This window comes from Urocampus carinirostris, chromosome 3 (genome assembly GCF_059441175.1).
Source record: "Urocampus carinirostris isolate Australia breed hairy pipefish chromosome 3, RoL_Ucar_1.0, whole genome shotgun sequence".
Taxonomy (NCBI): domain Eukaryota; kingdom Metazoa; phylum Chordata; class Actinopteri; order Syngnathiformes; family Syngnathidae; genus Urocampus; species Urocampus carinirostris.
The window spans coordinates 55,406,849-55,424,947 of NC_142351.1; the positions used below are offsets into that span (position 1 = coordinate 55,406,849).

The following is an 18,099-nucleotide window of genomic DNA, read 5'->3' on the forward strand; positions in this document are numbered from 1 at the left end:
ACCACTTTGGATTTTTTTTGTATTGTTTTGCTGCCGCTGCTGCTGCTGTTTTTTTTTTTTTTTTTTTTTTTTGTGTTCTTTCCAACAAACCACATTTTTTTTATATGGCCGATAGATGAATCGTCATTTTGGGTACGGCTCTCTTATAAGCTTTTAGTTTCAACCTGTCATCATTTTTTTTTCAATTTTCAGGTGGTTTGTCCATTTTGTCATGTGATGTTTGTTGCAACATGATTGAAAGGAATAAAAAAAAACAATCACCAGAAAAAAAACAAAATACAAAATTCATGCATTGAAGCATCCTCTCTCTCTCTCTCTTTATCTATCTATCTCTCGCTCTCCCTTGCTCTCTCTCCCTCGCTCTCTTGCTCTGATGCTTTCTCGCTCTTCCAGTTCACCTTTGAGTATTGGGCCCGTCAAGCTCAAAAAGAGAAAATTCTGTATAACATTAAAGAAGAGTTGATCTGTCGCGAGTTACCTTACTTCGGTATCATATTTTTTTAATCATGTATTTTTCTAAAGATTAAGAAGCCTAAATCATAGTCAGAATTATATTTTAAAATAAATGTAGCCTATAAATCAAGATTCATGTTCGTATGGTTTTGTCATCATAACCGTTATTATAATTCCAGGAATTTGTTTATTGAATCATAGCTCAAGGTGGGGTGCATTGTTTAAGGTGTAAAAAAGTTGAAGATTAAATATTTACTCTGTCAAGTATTTTTTAACAATGTCGAAATGAGTTCAAAGAACCTGTATGCATTGATTTCCACCAATCTTCTCTGATTTTATCTTACCATTAGCAAAGCTGTTCGAACTGGAACACATTACGTAGGAGAAATGGGGTGTGGGTGCTAGGGAGTGATGTCACGCTCGTCCCTGGAGGGTTTTTTGTTACCATTAGTTAATATAGCATACAAATGGTGAAAGTAAGTAGTGGTCTGCTTCAACTCAAACCCCAAGAAAGATGAAATAGAAGAGTTTTTTCAACCACATCTAAGAAATGCATTCATTTGCAGGCAAATCATGAACAAGCTGATAGAGGCTGCAATAATGAGGCAAGCCAGTAGACGGCAGCCACGAGTAAAGAAGTTGTGTTGCGCTCATGATATCAGTTTCTGTTTTAACCAATTTGAATAAAGATGCTTCTTTTCAGTAGAAAGTTCCACTCTCTTAACTTTTTTAGGTTTTGGTCACTGGGATAGTCCTCCTAGTATAATAGTAATTGTCTAGCACTTTGACGGCGCACTCATGAATCCTACAAGCCAATGTCCAGAAGCGCTTTTGTACCCGGAAATACGCCTTAAATTAAAGTATTCTGTATGGAAAAAAAGAAACTGCTGATCCCTGTTCAAGTGTTTACCTAAATGATAAGCAGAGATAGTAAATCGCCTTCTTTCTACAGTAAAAGGGTTTCCTCTAGTGCTTTATAAGCTTGGTGGACCACCAGACTTTTGTTATTGATCCCCTACCAGGCTAGCAATAAATAGCCTTGTCAGACTTGCATGTGAACTTCCTACTCTTTTTCCTGTTAACCTATATTTCCCCAGTCCCTCTTGTCCCTGACCACCAGGTCTGCCAAGGTAAAGGTTTAAATAATGATGGTTAACATTACTTTAAGATGTTGTTTTTCATTGGTTTGAAGAGATGCTGAAAATTGTCGTCAACCTCCTCTCTTTTTGGCCTGTCTGTCTTACAGTTTGTGTAATAAATGGGGAATTGGAATTGAGCTGTAACTCTCTAAAGGAAAACATTGCATTTCTCAAATATGGTTTTATCTATGTGCTGACCCTTTAACTATAAAAGTGTCAGCAGTCACAATAATCTGATTCTTCATGTTTATTAGAGGTTTTAACATCCCATGTCTATATAAAGATAAGTATTTGCTTGAAAGCTTTATTAAAGGTGTTGTTACATTTTATGATCTTTATGGCTCATTTATAGCCATGAAAAAAAATAATGTTGGTAACATAATCTATTCAATTCAAAAGGTGAACTTTACATTGTATTATATTTTGATCACTAGATGCATAAGGGCTCTGTCGCTCGATTCTCAATGTTTAATCTTTTTTTCCTGCTACTTTGAATATGTTTAAGTTAGCCATAAAATGATGAGAATAGAGATTGGTTTGCCTGCAGCTCATATTAAATAAGGAATATTTGCCGTGTTAGATACTGAATTATTTCACTTAAAGAATATACTGTATAATAATAATGATGATAATGATATAGTTTACTTTTTGCAGATCTTTTACTAGCCAAATAACTAAATCCCTGCATAAACGAGTAAGTTGTTTTGTATATAGATTATAGCCAGTTTATAGGAATAATGTGATCAGAATCTACTATGATATTAAAGGCAGTATAATGGGTGGTTAAAAATGTATACTATATCTAATCAATAACTTTCCTTCAACAAAAAGAACATTTGTGTCCCATTTGGAAATCATTTTGTAAGTAAAATGTCCTTCTTGCATTGTTTTTATATTTTACTCCCGTTTGTTCTGTAAATACTTATTTTTTAATAAACAAGAAAAGTAATCTTTAAAATTAGCACAGATGTCTGATATGGCAGAGGCAATATAACTGTAGTGATTTTAAGAAATGTTAATGTACAGTGAAGAAAATAAGTATTTGAACACCCTGCTATTTTCTCCCTCTTAGAGATCATGGAGGGGTCTAGAATTTTCATCGTTCATTGTGAGAGATAAACTAAAAAGCAAAATCCAGAAATCACAATGCATGTTTTTTTAACAATTTATTTATGTGATACAGCTGCAAATAAGTATTTGAACAGCTGTGTATCATCTAGAAGTCTGACCCTGAAAGACCTGTTAGTCCACCCATTAGAAGTCCACCTGCACTCCATGTATCACCCTGATCCAGATGCACCTGTTTGAGGTCGTTAGCTGCATAAAGACACCTTTCTACCCCATACAATCAGTAAGACTTTAACTTGTAACATGGCAAAGACCAAATAACGGTCCAAAGACACCAGAGATGAGATTGTACACCTCCACAAGGCTGGAAAGGCATACGGAGCAATGGCCAAGCAGATGGTGGAAGTAAAGGTTCAATGTTGGAGCAATCATTCGAAAATGGAAGAAGCTAAACATGACGGGCAATCTCAATCGGAGTGGAGCCCCATGCAAGATATCACCTTGTGGGGTCTCAATGATTCAAAGAATGGTGAGGAATCAGCCCGGAACTACACAACAGGAGTTCGTCAATGACCTGAAAAGAGATGAGACCACCGTTTCCAAGGTGACTAGGTAATACGCTAAGACGTCATGATTTAAAATCATGCATGGCACGAAAGGTTCCCCTGCTTAAACCAGCACATGTCAAGGCCTGTCTTAAGTTTGCATATGACCATTTGGATGATACAGAGCAGTCATGGGAGAAAGTTTTGTTGGTCATAATTCCACTAAGCTTGTTTGGATGAAGAAGAACTAAGAGCACAATCCAAAGAACACCATCCCTACTCTGAAGCATGGGGGTGGTAGCACCATGCTTTGGTGGTGTTTTTCTGCACAAAAGACAGGACAAGTACACTGCATTAAAGAGGGGATACCTGGGGCGGTGTATTGTGAGGTTTTAGGGAACAACCTCCTTCCCTCAGTCAGAGCATTGAATATCTGTCATGGCTAGGTCTTCCAACATGACAACAACCCGAAGCACACAGCCAGGAAAACTAAGTAGTGGCTCCTTAAGAAACATATCAAGGTTCTAGCATGGCCCAGCCATTCTCCAGACCCGAACCGAATCCAAAATCTTTGGACTGAGCTCAAACTCCGTGTTTCTCAGCGACATCCCAGAAACCTGACTGATCCAGAGAAGATCTGTGCGGAGGAGTCTACCAAGATTCCTCCTGCCGTGTGTGCAAACCTGGTGAAAGACTGCAGAAAACATTTGACCCCTGTAATAGCAAACAAAGTTTACTGTACCAAATATCAACATTCATTTTTCTCAAGTGTTCAAATACGTATTTGCAGCTGTATCACACAAATAAATTGTTAAAAAATCATGCGTTGTGATTTCTGGATTTTTCTTTTTACTGTAGTTTATCTCTATCACAGTGGACAACACCGACGATGAAAATTTCAGACTCCTCCATGATTTCTCAGTGGGAGAAATAGCAAAATAGCAAGGTTTTCAAACAATTATTTTTTTACTGTATATTAACTAATATATATATATATATATATATATATATATATATATATATATATATATATATATATATATATATATATATATATATATATATAACTAAAAATGAATCAATAATGCTTAAAAATGAGGACGAGTTGTAACTGGAATCTCAGATATTTTTCATGTTCAGAATTATTTATTAACAAGAAGGCGTGGGCAAACTTTTATTTACATTGGGTTAAATAAATTAGCATAAGGGCAGGGCAAGGATGGAAAAAATGGCCGATTGATGTATTTACTTTGCTAATACATGCACAAGATATCATTTCATTGTATATTTGTTTATAAAGGGACCATACATCCAATCGGTTTTAAAACCCTTAAAATGTATAAAAACCTTTTTGAAACATTCGAAACAAAGTAACATAATATCTCCCTCTTTTGAAGAACTACATTTGATCATCTGCATTGAAAAAAAACCCTCTTTATATTCCAAGAAATTTGACAAACATCCTGATTTTTGCTTTTTGTTTTTTATTTTTAGGGCAAATTATAACATATCCAAGAAAGGCTAAACAGGCCATAAAAAGTCACTGCGGGAGCATTAATTAAAAACATTATGAGTAACATTCTTAAGTCACATCTACCATACAATGCTTATATTTGGTTTTTAATCCATTATAAAATTGTTGCGTTACGTGTATTATTTGTCATATTCTGTAGCAAAAGTCATTCCTTGTATCCTCTGAAAAGTTTTTGGGAACTATGAGAACCCCAGGATATTCTGCACATGGGAAAGCCTGACCCTGCAGCTGAAGATTCGAACCCCCAACCTCAACTTGCCTCTTGGGTGATTTGAATGTCCCCCTTTGTAATGAAGTTACGCAACATTGTTGATGCAGTGATAGTTATTCTCTTTCAACAGCTACTTCGAAGAAAAGTGAGGACAGAAGGAGTGCGGACAGGGGAATTAAACAGATAGAGCTTCGAAAGAAGGGATAAACTTTCTGTCTTGCTTTGGGCACCACACTTTCCCAAGCTGCTTTCTTGGCCTTATATAGTCTGTTTGAATACTACTTGGCAGCGAAACGAGGAGTTTGAGCCAGCAGCACAAAGAGTGCATCCTGGTTCAGTCCAGCGGCTGAACACAGTTGACTTCAGGCGCTCACTGGCACGCGTCCGGGATTACTGATGGTGTTTGGAAAGGGAGGGTGGGAGGAGTTGAGCAGCCGGACAAAAAGACCTGTATTTGGTGCTTTTTCTTGGACTTCTGTCCCTTTAGGAGGGCCTGAGGAAGATGACTATCGGGTTATTATGCAAAGTTAGAAAGAAGAGAGAACTCCAGCATGCAGGTATTTATTTTTTTTTAATCTAAGTTTTAGTGTACATTCACAAATGCCATGTCTGAAGAACTGCAGAAGGATCAAGTTTGCATTTCAATATAATGACGTTTTATAATTTCTCTGTTTGTTTAAATTGAGAAATTGAGAATCATTAGTAACTGGGCTCGGTCTGTAAAAGTAACCCGCATGAGTGGTCTGGAAGTTGCGTGTCTTCCTTCTCTCCCGACAGGTGTGACAAAAAATTGGAATTCAGTTTTATTACACACCCGTTGGGTGTTAAGCAGTCTGCCAATATTCTTAATTTGCTTCTGAACCTCGAGAGAAAGCATTCCACCTTTCTTCACCTTGCCCATAACAAGAGCGCCAGTCATGCATCCCTCGAGTGTCGTAAGGTGAAGACAGATGTTAATAGAACAGCTGTTTGTCTCTTGTTTTAGAAACCGGGTCCCCTCAGGCAAGGTTACATGTTCACCCATTAGAGAACACTAGCAAGGGAAATTTGGGAGCAGTGTTAAAGTTTTTTGTCTTCAATGTTGAGCACGTCTGACTCTCAAAAGAGTGTTGAAGAGTGTTGTTTTTACAATATGATGTTCCATACACCTTCACTTGATTCTCTTATCCAAATTTCACTCGCACTATATAATTTATAATGTCATGTTTAGCACAGTGGAAAGATAGAGTACTTCAACAAGTCAAGTTACAACAAAGAAGTACCGTATTCTTAATCTGTTTGCTGCTTGTTGTGTTGGGTTTTTTTTTCTGCAGATTTTCAGTTTTTTTCGTTTTTGTTTGACTTTTAAACACTTTTTGAATAATAATGACAATTTGAATATTTGAATAATATTATTTAGCTAGGGCAGCACGGCGGCGCAGTGGTTAGCGCTTGTGCGGCACAGTTCATGTCACGGGAACCTGTCGTGGGTTCAAATCCAGCTCCAGACTTTCTGTGCGGAGTTTGTATGTTCTCCCCGTGCTTGCGTGGGTTTCCTCCGGGCGCTCCGGTTTCCTCCCACATTCCAAAAACATGCATTTCAGGTGAATTGGCCGGTCCAAATTGTCCCTAGGTGTGAATGAGCGAATGAGTTGTCTGTCCCCGTGTGCCCTGCGATTGGCTGGCAACCAGTTCAGGGTGTCCCCTGCCCACTGCCCGAAGATGGCTGGGATGGGCTCCAGCCCCCCCGCGACCCTAATGAGGATAAGCGGTACGGCTGATGAGATGAGATTATTTAGCTAAGTACAAGAAATATACAATATTATTTTCAAAGTTAAGTTTTCAAAAATAAAAAGCAAATACACAAAAACAGCTTAATTAACTGCAACTTTTTACATCAGATAACTGATAATTTTCATATTTTGTATTCATTTTTTACTAGAACTCAATTCAAATTGAAAATGATGCACCCAATTTATTCATAATTTGAATGGAGTCCTCATAGTTGTATTTAAGAAATAAGTCAAAATCAAATATTTTTAAAATATTCACTGCAAGGAAATCATTATTACACTACTTATTTTAGTATACAGTGAACCCTTAGTATTACTGTTCACTTTTCACTGTCTTGCTACTACATTTGCATCGTCGATTGTGTTCTGTATTGTGATTGGCTACAAACTCTCTGCTTCAATTCACGTTGATGATAAAAATGTGTATTTGACCTTACAGTAGTTATTTGTAAAAACGACTTTATACAGTACTTTTTTGTTAAACAAATTCTTGAGCCTGTAAAATGGGTTTGTTCTATGGTTTAAATGTATGATTAAATGAGTTATAACTGTAACAAAAATCAGTTCTGACTGCAAAGATTTTGCCTATCAAAGGTAGACAAGGTTTTACTGTATTTTACCTTGTTTATCATCGTTTTATATTACTGAAATTGCTGTGATTGTGCAAAATGCTACCTTCATTGTGTTAGGCTTGACCAACAACTACAGCATTTCTTCAGTACAACTCAAAGATTCTCATCTATTTCAGCAGGGAAGTACTTGTAGTTCTGATATAACAAAAGCAGTTACATTCTTTTGTGGGTGGCTCTTTATGTAAGTGCTATTACAACTGTGTGGTTGACATAAACATGAAACAAAAAATGAGATTTGATGGATCAACCGGAACTGTAAATCCAACTTTTTGGTTTTCTAACTTTGACAGCTCAACCTTTTGTGAATACGAGTGTTTGTGGAGTTGAGCTTCCATCAATTTATGATGACCGTTTTTTATGAGCCAATACAACATAAACTTGATCTTGATTGTTATTTAAAATCTACTTTCTGATTTTTTTATATTCCAGAATTGAGCTGCAACCGCGCATCTGATCTGCATCAGATCCTCACTTAAATATCTTTTTTGGTCGCAGTCGAAATGATTTGTCCGCTTGCCACTTACTGTGGCCTGATAGTGATCCAAGAGCTACTCTCCTTTTTATCCAAGCTTCTATTTCCTGTCGTTTTACGACATTTCTTTCGTGGTTTTATGACAACTTTAGTGGTTGGGAAAGGATCCCATCCTCAATATCAGTTGTGGTCTATGCTGCCTTGTTTAACCCACAGGGGGCATTAGTAGTAAAAAAAAGTCATAAATATTATTTTCAGAGCAAAAAAGACATCTTGTAGTGACAGCAGCAATTAGTTTGCGTGAAAGGAGGTTATTTCCATTTAGTTGCCAATTTAAACTTATTACCAACATTTTGAAGACTTTTGAACTAACTGATTGTGTTGGCTATAGAACGTTGACTTTTATGGTTGACTGTCGCCGAACAAGCTTGCTCATTTTTATATTCACAAATGACCTCATAGTCTCCCATCTGGAAAATTCTTTGTTCAGGATTCATTCAATTTGTCCACATAGGACATTTCTGAACATTGGTTACAGTTAGTAGCATGTGGGGATCATCCCACTCCGATGTTAAAATGTTAAGGCAGATATTAACTGGGACTAACCTCACTTTTAACGACAGTCTACAGATACCCTTCTCTCTTCTAGGAAAACGCAGATCCTGTTTAAATCCATTTTAAGTGGCTGTTTTAGCGCCGGCCCTTATTTGGCCTTTGCTTGAGGGCTGTGGAATTACATTTCTCGGGCAAACATCCACTAACTCGCAACCAGCTTGGGTGGGAATTGTGAGATTAATGCACTTCCGAGGCAAATCTGTATTGAGTTGAGCCTGATTTATATGGATTTTTTAAAGGTTCATTCAGAAAATTGCCAATGAAAAGCTAACCAATTACTTTTCAAACATAATGAATGTGATAATGTGGTTGTGGGTCCCTTATTGGTATGTAGGAAAAATAAGTGAGATCACTGATGTTATTTAACTTTATCCCAATGGTTTTCATGGACTGGGTGTCAAGATTCTGTCTTTCTTCAGCATGCCGTTATGGGTCAAGTCAAGTCACATTTATTTATATAGCCCTTAATCACAAATGTCTCAAAGGACTGCACAGGATTACAATTACACAATTGCACAATTACCTGATCTTAAACCTGGCCAGTGAATATTGAGGACAACATAGAACAGAATATGTCCTCCCCAAAACACACAACAGATTTTTCAAATGACTTTGTAAGATAGCATTAGAAATCAAGGGTTTTAAGGGACAGTGTGTAATATTTAGTGCCTCACAGTGATACAAATAAAACTGATTTGAATACCAGGCAAAAATCCATGAACTATCTTAAGCTGGCAAAAAAAAAACCATATAAAAGTTGGAATAACAAGCCAATGTCAATTTTCATCTGAAAAAAATTTTTTACATCGTGTTTGTCAGACATCATACTGCTACACTGTGCTCTTGGCATTGGTTTTCGTCCACATTAGACAATGGTGTGTCATCTAGTGGTTAAATATTACATGCTGGGACTTTAAATTCCTGAATGATTGATTAAATGACATGCATCTGGAGGAAAGCAGTCCTATCTGAGTCATATCAGAGATTACCAGCTTCTCAAAACTCCCTTGTGATGTGATGCCATTTTAAGCTCTGTGGTTCATGGCAGAACTCTTTTAGAGATTATTTGTCTCTCTACTATGGATTATGATGTGAGTCGTTCTCCATTTTTGGCTCTTGTTCTGAAGGAGTGATGTGAGACTTGAAAGAAAGCTGACCATAGCAAATCTATGCACGTATCATTTCTGTGAGAAAACGCCCTACTAACACGTTTTTTTTATGTTTCTTTTTTTTTTTTCTTTTTTTTCTAAAAATCATAATGTTGGAGCATACGACAGAATAGCTAGGAAATGATTGTGTTTTATGTTCTTAAGCAGGCAAGAAACACATGAAAGTTGTATTAGCTTCCCACATGAGCCTTATAAGGATGTAGACACAGTTGGGAATGCTGAGTGTCGCCAGGCTTCTCTGGAGTTTCTTTCCTCTCGTCTAATGCGCCTTTTGACCTCTGGACAAATATGCTGTATGCCACTGATTCTTGGTTCAGGGGTTCATGGAAAGTATGTTAGCAAGTGGAAACAAAAAGTATTTGACATATTTTACAATATAACAACATAATTGTGCCCCATACACCATTTTGTCCCTGAAAACATCCGATCCAGCTCCACAATGTTTTACACATGTGCTTAAAAATGATAAAAGCATTACACATTAAAAATGTATATAAAAAAAAAAAATAGCACATGTAAACTATTTTATTTTACTTGTTTATTTTTAAGGAGAAGGGTTTAAACCTAATTTATTTTCTTTTTTTTTTTTTATACTTTACCACAGTGGTTCTGATGATGTTGATCTACAGTTATTGATCAATCACTGGAATTTATTACAATTATATGTATGCAATATATTCATTATATATATATATATATATATATATATATATATATATATATATATAAATACAAAGCATTGTCAATGAAAAAAATGGATTGTGTTTACTCTTTTTAGTTGTATTGCCTTTCGTACTTTTATTTTGATTATATAATTACAAGGGATGATTTAGTCCTTCATTTTCATTTTAGTATTATTTATTTTTATATTATTACTCTTTACTATTATTTTAATGTATTATCATTGCTATTGGGCTGCCTTCAGCACAGAACTGGTCTTTTATCTTATTGTTGTTTCTTGCACCGTCAGGATGGCACTTCTTAATTTCATTGTGCGTTTGACATGTTTAAATGAAAATACATTTTATGCCAAATGTAATTTATTTGAGTATGTATTGAGAAATATTGTCAGCGTTCAGTTTGGTGGCCTATTATAAGATGGATGGCACATAACTTCTGGCACCTCAACGTTTAAAAACCTAAAATATTAATTATTGGTCAATCTCAATCCCGTGATTTCTTCTCAAAGACTACTCTGAACCTTGACACGTTATATCACCGAAAGTGACTTTGTCAAAAGTTTAGGTATCACATTTCACCCAAATCTGTCTTTTCAGTTACATGTTAAGAATATTACCAAGACCGCTTTTTTTCATCTTCGCAAAATTGCAAATATTCGCCTTAAATTGTCCTAGTCTGATGCTGAGATTGTAATGCATGCCTTTGTTACCTCCTTTCTCTATAACTGTGATGCAACACTCCATGGTCTCCCGAAGTCTAGCATCAAAAGCCTGCAGGTACAAAATGCAGCAGGAAGGCAATTAACTAAGACAAGAAAGTTTGATCACATAACCCTGATTTTGGCTGACCTGCTCTGGCTTCCTCTCAGCTTAAGATGTGATTTTAAAGTTATGTTGGTAAAATACAAAATTGTGCATGGAGTTGCCCCTTCATATCTTTTAGATTTGAATCCCCCCCTAGTTATAACAGTCTGTAGTCTCTACAGCCCTTTAGAAATTCTTTTGATTAAGGTTGATATAAATAAGCATGACTTGACTTGACTGGAAATGCTATTTCTTACAAAGACATTTACTTACTTCACCCTGGTCTAAATGATGTGCACTGCAATGACTTTGGACCGATGTTTGTTTTCAGAGGCAAGATAAAGTTCCCTTCATTTGATGCTTATAAAAGCGGCTTGCAACTTAATGGCTGTGGGAAAATGTCAGTCGCATAAAGTGGAGAACCCTGCAGTGTGTAATACAGTACATTGCTGCCGCAGACAAACTTACATGCTCTGTTGATACTGCTACTGCGTGCCAGGACAGTTACATTAATGTCAGTAGAGGCCGCAGGAAATGAGTTTCAGTGTGCTTTCATCAATGAGGTTTGCCAGGTTTGCCCTCATCTGGCATATCAACAATAGGCTCCGGCTCTTGTATTCAGATTTTCTCTATGATAACCCAGTAAATGCCAACCAGGCTTTTGTTCTCACTGTGCATGGTAATTACAATGCTTTCCTTCCCACCGGTGGCTGCTGACCACTGATAGCGTGTGTCCGTCTCACGGCGGGAAAACATGTCGCGGCTGCTATTTGTGCGTGACGTTGCCGGTAATCAGTGAAGTGTTGCTGTGAGATGCCTGTGTAGACTATTTGGAACACAAATACTTGGAGCATGTGATGGTGCTCTTTCTACTATTTAAAGATGCACTATCAAAACATGTAACGATGTAAATAAAGCCGCTATCATTCTGTGATTCGAGGTTAAGCATCTCTTGGTTGTTATTTTTTGTAAGGTTTCTGTTTTCGGAGCAGAAGACAAAATCAGGGAAGACTTTCACACCTATGTGTTTCATTTTTCAGGTCACCACAGCATGTCAGACGAGCACCAACTATGAAATTGTAAGTATTATGAACTCATTCTTATTTTATAACCCAAAGCTTGCTTTGGTGCTTTGAGTTTTACACATTTATGGGATCATTTTTGGATTCCCATTAAGAATTTAAAACTGATTTCTGGATAAAACAATCACGTCTTTGCACTTATTTCCTGTTGATGTGAGCCCTTGAAAAACACCAATGCAGTTGATAAATCATGCCAAGTTTTGTGTATTGAGCTTAAACTGCACTTAACTACTTTTCCTGGATGCATGTAAGGGTGGATGCTGTTATTTTATCTTTGTACAGTACATGTTAATCTCATTGTCAGACAATTGCGTGTGTTTCCCCCAGACTTCTAATGACGCTCCTCAAAATAAGCAATGTGGCACCATTTGGCATTTTGAGGCTGATGAGTCGGCTGTCTGCTTTTTCTTTGCAGCCTCCCACTCCTCAGCTTCCATTAAAGCACGTTGACACTCCGGTAAGTACGTCTTTCTGGCTTCATTCAACAGAGGTTATACTTAAAAAGTTTTCACGTGCAGTGTTGATATCAGCTGATATACGGTCAGCTCACATAACTTTGTATGGAAAATAAACACACGGACGGACACGATCATTTCAGGGCCTTTACAAGGAGAAATAAGGTTGTGGTTCTGTTGGTAAAAGAGACTTGGGGTTCAGAATAGATAAAATGTCTTTAATATCATTTGGATACATAAGAAAAAGTTTCTTCGGAATATTTTTTTTAATTTAATGAAACAGCATTTGGGCTGATTAATAACAGTGGAATCTATGTGTTTTTTAACATGTACGATATTTGCACAATTAACATTATTCTGATTTTGCTAAGATTGTCCAGGTCATGACAATAACCATTCATCCATCTATCCATCCATTATCTGCACTACTTATCTTCAATAGCATCAAGGGGGTGCTGGAGCCCATCCCAGCCGTCTTCGGGCAGTAGGCAGGAGACAACCTGAACTGGTTGCAGCCATTTGCAGGGCACACAGAGAGAGAGAACTCACTCACTTATTCACACTTAGGGACAATTTGGACCGGCCAATGAACCTGGCACACATGTTTTTGGAATGTGGGAGGAAACCGGAGTGCCCGGAGGAAACCTTTGCAAGCACGGGGAGAAAATATAAACTCCGCACAGGAAGGCTGGTAGCTTGGTTTGATCCCATAACTTTAGAACTGTGTCATGGATGTGCTAACCACTCAGTGGCCCATGAGCATTCATTATTTTCCAAAATCACTTTTTGCATTGAGTGAAAACCTATTATAACGCGGTGTAAATAAGTCGATTTCATTATTTTGTCCCAATTTACCACAATTTCAGTTAGTCCAGGATTATACAAGTCAGTTGTAACTATTTTCAGCCAAGGAACACAACTTGAAAAGCTAATTACAGTCAGCGGTGCATGTTTACAGTGAAAAGGAAGACCACGTCAACATTCGGCTTGGGAACAAGAGAGAAACTGTTGTGGGGGAGATGAGAATAATGAGAGATAATGAGATAGAGGGAGGAGCAGCTGCAAAGCAGGGAACGTATGTTCTGTGGCAAGGAAAAAATCACCAGTTGGCCTAAGCGGCCTCACGTAGCATCTTGGCGTAGAATGCAGCCTTCACATTCACAGATATACTGTGGGAAGCTTTGTTGCTTCACTTTTTTTACTATTCCAAACAAAACGTAGCTGGCAGCCTGATTAGCAATGCCTCTCGGCAGCAATTTCCAGATGCGTTTTCCCTTCTTGCGCTTTAACTGGAGGTGGAGCACCGGTCACCTAGTCATCAAGGTAAGCCCTGCCCAGATCAGGGTACACGTTTCATGCTCAATTTTTTCTTTTTCATCGTACCCGCATCTCAATCCCCTCTCAAAAGCAAACCATTTGAGTATGAATTGGCTTGAATTTGGATTTTATTCCTCAACTTACAGAAGTTGCAAAACTACCATTCTTTAAGGCTTACTATTTTAACTTTTCAGTACTTCAGATTAAATTAAGAGGGTTTTTTTGAACATTTGTTTTTCAAAATATGAATGATCTCAGTTTGACTGGCAATCTTTTTTTTTTCCGGAAAGACTTGGTACCTTATTGTGAAAGTATTTCCCACTCCCACCTAATGTATTCTTTTTACTCAGGTTTTACACATCATTTCACCCTGAGGCTTAAGGTCTGAAAAGACCTTTGGTCTGTAGAGCCCTTTAAGATTCCCAAGTTTTTTTTAAAGCAACTATAAACACATTGAATGGGCTGAAGTATTCAGGCGTATGGTCATTGACCTCATCCTTCAGTTATTATAGCTTCAACTTATGTTACTACTAGACCACAAACACTCGGGATGTTATATTCAGACTGGTCATTTAGCATTGTATGAGGTTTGGCTTGCATCTGGTGCCGGCCAAAGCATTGAAGAGGGTGCCTCTCATTTTGGCTCTTGGGGTAGGAGAGCCGTTGGGTACTGAGTTGCGTGTACTGCAAAACTGTTTTCTAACTGTACTTGACACTCATGGCAAAAAGAGGATTGCTAATAATCTCTTCAGTTGGCAATGTCATCAAATGTGCTTCATACAATTTTGAATTATTGTAAAATCATTATTTGCCTGTAATGTATTCCCTTCCTCCCATCAGGGCTCAGCCAGGTCCTGTAAGAGTGCAGAAATTAAACGAAAGCAGTCGCGGTAAGAATTTGCCCACACACGCACAAATACACATTTAAATGACAAAAAGAGATACACACGGATGACTTCTACTTTGTTGTTGATTGAACAAAAAGGCAATGCATTGCTTTGAAAAAGTATTTACCCCCTTTCTGATATCTTAGTATTATTTATGACTCACAAAGGTTTCAGATTTTTTCAAATTTTAATATCACACAGAGACAACCCGAGGAAATACAAAGTGTAGTTTTGAATTTTAACTCTATGTATTAAGGCACAAAAAAATCAAACCTATGTGGTCCTATGTGAAAACGTAATTGTAACAGAAACCAAACGTTCCCGATAATTGGTAATGAGTCTTCATCAAGGCTGTGAAGGAATTTTGGCCCACTCTTTGCAAAATTGTTTCAAATCTGCGGTATTAGAGGTATTTCTAGCATCACCTGCCCATTTGAGGTCACACCACAGCATCTCAGTTCTATTTAAATCCAGACTTTGACTTGGCTTATCCAAATCCTTTGATTTAATTATTTTTTGAGCCATTCTGAGGTGGTCTTGCGCTAGTGCTGCGGCTCGTTGTCCTCCTGCATGATCCAAAAGTGCTTGCGTTTGAGGGCACAAACGGATAGCCGAACGTTCTGCTTCTGGGTCTTCTTGTAAACACCAGAATGCATTATTCTATCAAACGCAGCAAGTTGTCCTGGTCCTGTACTTTTTCACAAAGGGCCAGGTAAGTTTTGATTCTTTGGTGCCTGAATAAATGGAGTCAACATTTCAAAACTGCATTTTGTGTCTCCTTGGGTTGTCTTTTTGTGATATTAAAATTGGTTTAAAGAATTAAAACTTTGTGTGTGATAAATACAAACAAATATATATAAAAGTATTTGCCTCTTTCTTGAATTCTGTGCTGTTTGCATATTTAAGGGGATGTGTCTGATATCAGTCCTGTACCCAATATAAATACCACTATAAAGGGAAGTCTGTAAAGGATTGTGGAAGCTCCTCTATTCATCGTCGCAACAATATTAATTTGTGTAATAATAAAACACAAGAGAAAGAGAATATATTTGTAAAACTATGAATTACTCAATCCTTTTCTTTATCAGGAGTCAGAGTATGGTCCAAGACATGGAGGAGAACTATGAAGTGGATTTGGTTTACATCACAGAGAGGATCATCTCCTTCTCTTTCCCTGCAACTGCTGAAGAGCGCAGCTACATTGCCCACCTTAAGGAGGTTGCAGCCATGTTGCGGTCCAAGCACGGTGAACACTACCTGGTGAGAAAAAACCCTTGAATTGATCCTGTATTTCTTTGGGTATTTATGCAATAGTCTTCGTTCGCTTTTGTTTCAGGTCCTCAACTTGAGTGAGATGAGGAATGACATAGCAACGTTAAACCCCAAGGTAAAAAGTTGTAGGACACATGAAAACTTGATACCTGAGAGGGTTCTTATATTGTTCTTCTTCTTTAGGTGTTGGAGTTCGGCTGGCCAGACCACCATGCCCCACCTTTGGACAAGATCTGCAGCATGTGCAAAGCCATTGACACATGGCTAAACGGCGACCCCCACAATGTTGTGGTGCTTCACAACAAAGTAATTTTATGCAAAACGACAGTGCTTATTTTTTCCGTGCTTCATGATAAAGCATGTGGCGTTGCAGGGAAACCGAGGTCGGACGGGGGTGGTGGTGGCGGCCTACATGCACTACAGCAACATATCAGCAAGGTACTGCTACATCTTGATTGCCGATGTTGTTGAATGTTGGTGTTCTCCCTCAACTTTGATTCCCCAGTCTCAAAATCCTTGCGGTGTGTGTGAGTCTGTGATTTATGTGACAAAACAAAGCCTCCCGCATGGTTTACGTTTCTTGTTCTCTCAGAGCGAGGAGCTCAGGAGTGTCATAATTCTTTCATGACGCCAGATGTTATTAGAAGTTTAACTCTGCACGATTGTTTCTAAAATGCCAGTTTTCATCTACCTCTACAGTGCTGATCAAGCATTGGACCGGTTTGCCATGAGGCGCTTCTATGAGGACAAAGCTCTTCCTATGGGCCAGCCCTCACAGAGAAGGTTAGTTGTTAATCTGCTTTTCACACATAAGGTTTTTCAAACAGTCCACGTTTTCCACTTACTGGTCTAAATTATTTCCCATCCTATATCAGGAAAAGTGTTTTTTCATCTGTAATTGAGTTTGAATTGGGATAATTGTGTGAAATGTCATGTGCTTTTTTGGGAAATTCCATCCATTCCAAGAGAACTCTCAAGGGAGCCTATTTATTTTTTCCACAAGATGATGTCATCAAACTTGTTTTGGGATTGAAGAACATCAGAGAAGGGAGATAAAAAGGAGGTGACTGAGACTAAACAGAGATTTTTCTTCAAATCTGATGCCGCATCTTCTGCTAAGATGTTATTTCCCGTTTCAGATCTATAATTATATTTCTTTCCCTGCTTGGTATTACAGTCTAATGTCAATTGACTCATAAAACCTGGGATAAGCTCATTTGCTGATGTTAACTAGTATTGTTCCTTTTAACACAAAGTTAAATCTTTGAACCTTCATTTCTAAAAATCTGGCCTTGTATTTTCACAATAACTTCCTATACTGTTCAAAAGTTTGTGGTCACACAGAAATGTGCTTATTTTTGAAGGAAAGCACTGTTTTTGTTTTTACAATGAAGATAACATTTAACTACACCTCATACATTGTTTACCTGGTAAATGACTATTTTAGCTGCAGGTGTCTTTTTTAATGCAATAAATAATTAGTTTATGGGGCCCATCTCCAGCAATTATCACTTCAGTGTTCTAATAGTACACTTTGTTTGCCATTTGTGTCAGAAGGCTAATAGATTATTTGGAAAATCTTGTCTAATGATGTTAGCACACCTGAAACAAGTTGAGCCAGTTAGAAAAAATATAAAACTGACCTTTCTTTAAGCTGTCAAGTATCTAGAGTGTCACATTTATGGGTGTGATAAACTTTTTAGAAAAAGTGAACTTTCGTGTGAAATGCGACAATGTATTCTTGTAAGAAAGGAAGGTTATTCCATGTGAGAAATTGCCAAGAAACTAAAGATCTTTCACAACGGTGTGTACAACTCCCTTCGAGGAATAGCACAAACAGGCTCTAACTAAGATAGAAAGATGTCGGAGACATCGCTGCACAACCAAGCAAGAGGTTAAGTACACTAGAGTCTCTAATTTGCAAAAGACGCCTTACAGTCCTCAGCTAGCTGCTTGGGTTGAATCGTACCCGCAAAACAACAGTGTCAACAT

At 37.6% G+C, this 18,099-nt stretch overlaps 1 protein-coding gene across 4 annotated transcripts in view; it reads left to right on the top strand.

Moving 5' to 3' along the window:
* tns1a (tensin 1a) overlaps nt 1–18,099 on the top strand; it is a 69,172-nt gene that overhangs the window by 21,836 nt on the left and 29,237 nt on the right. For 3 of the 4 annotated variants that reach the window (XM_088332574.1, XM_088332571.1, XM_088332572.1), the window contains 8 exons: nt 12,135–12,173; nt 12,592–12,633; nt 14,789–14,838; nt 15,924–16,095; nt 16,172–16,222; nt 16,291–16,413; nt 16,481–16,545; nt 16,807–16,890. In XM_088332574.1, the coding sequence (XP_088188700.1) occupies nt 12,135–12,173; nt 12,592–12,633; nt 14,789–14,838; nt 15,924–16,095; nt 16,172–16,222; nt 16,291–16,413; nt 16,481–16,545; nt 16,807–16,890 (626 nt within the window). Of the gene's footprint in view, nt 1–5,447; nt 5,508–12,134; nt 12,174–12,591; nt 12,634–14,788; nt 14,839–15,923; nt 16,096–16,171; nt 16,223–16,290; nt 16,414–16,480; nt 16,546–16,806; nt 16,891–18,099 lie in introns of those variants that run through there. The other variant, XM_088332573.1, reaches the window with a different exon arrangement.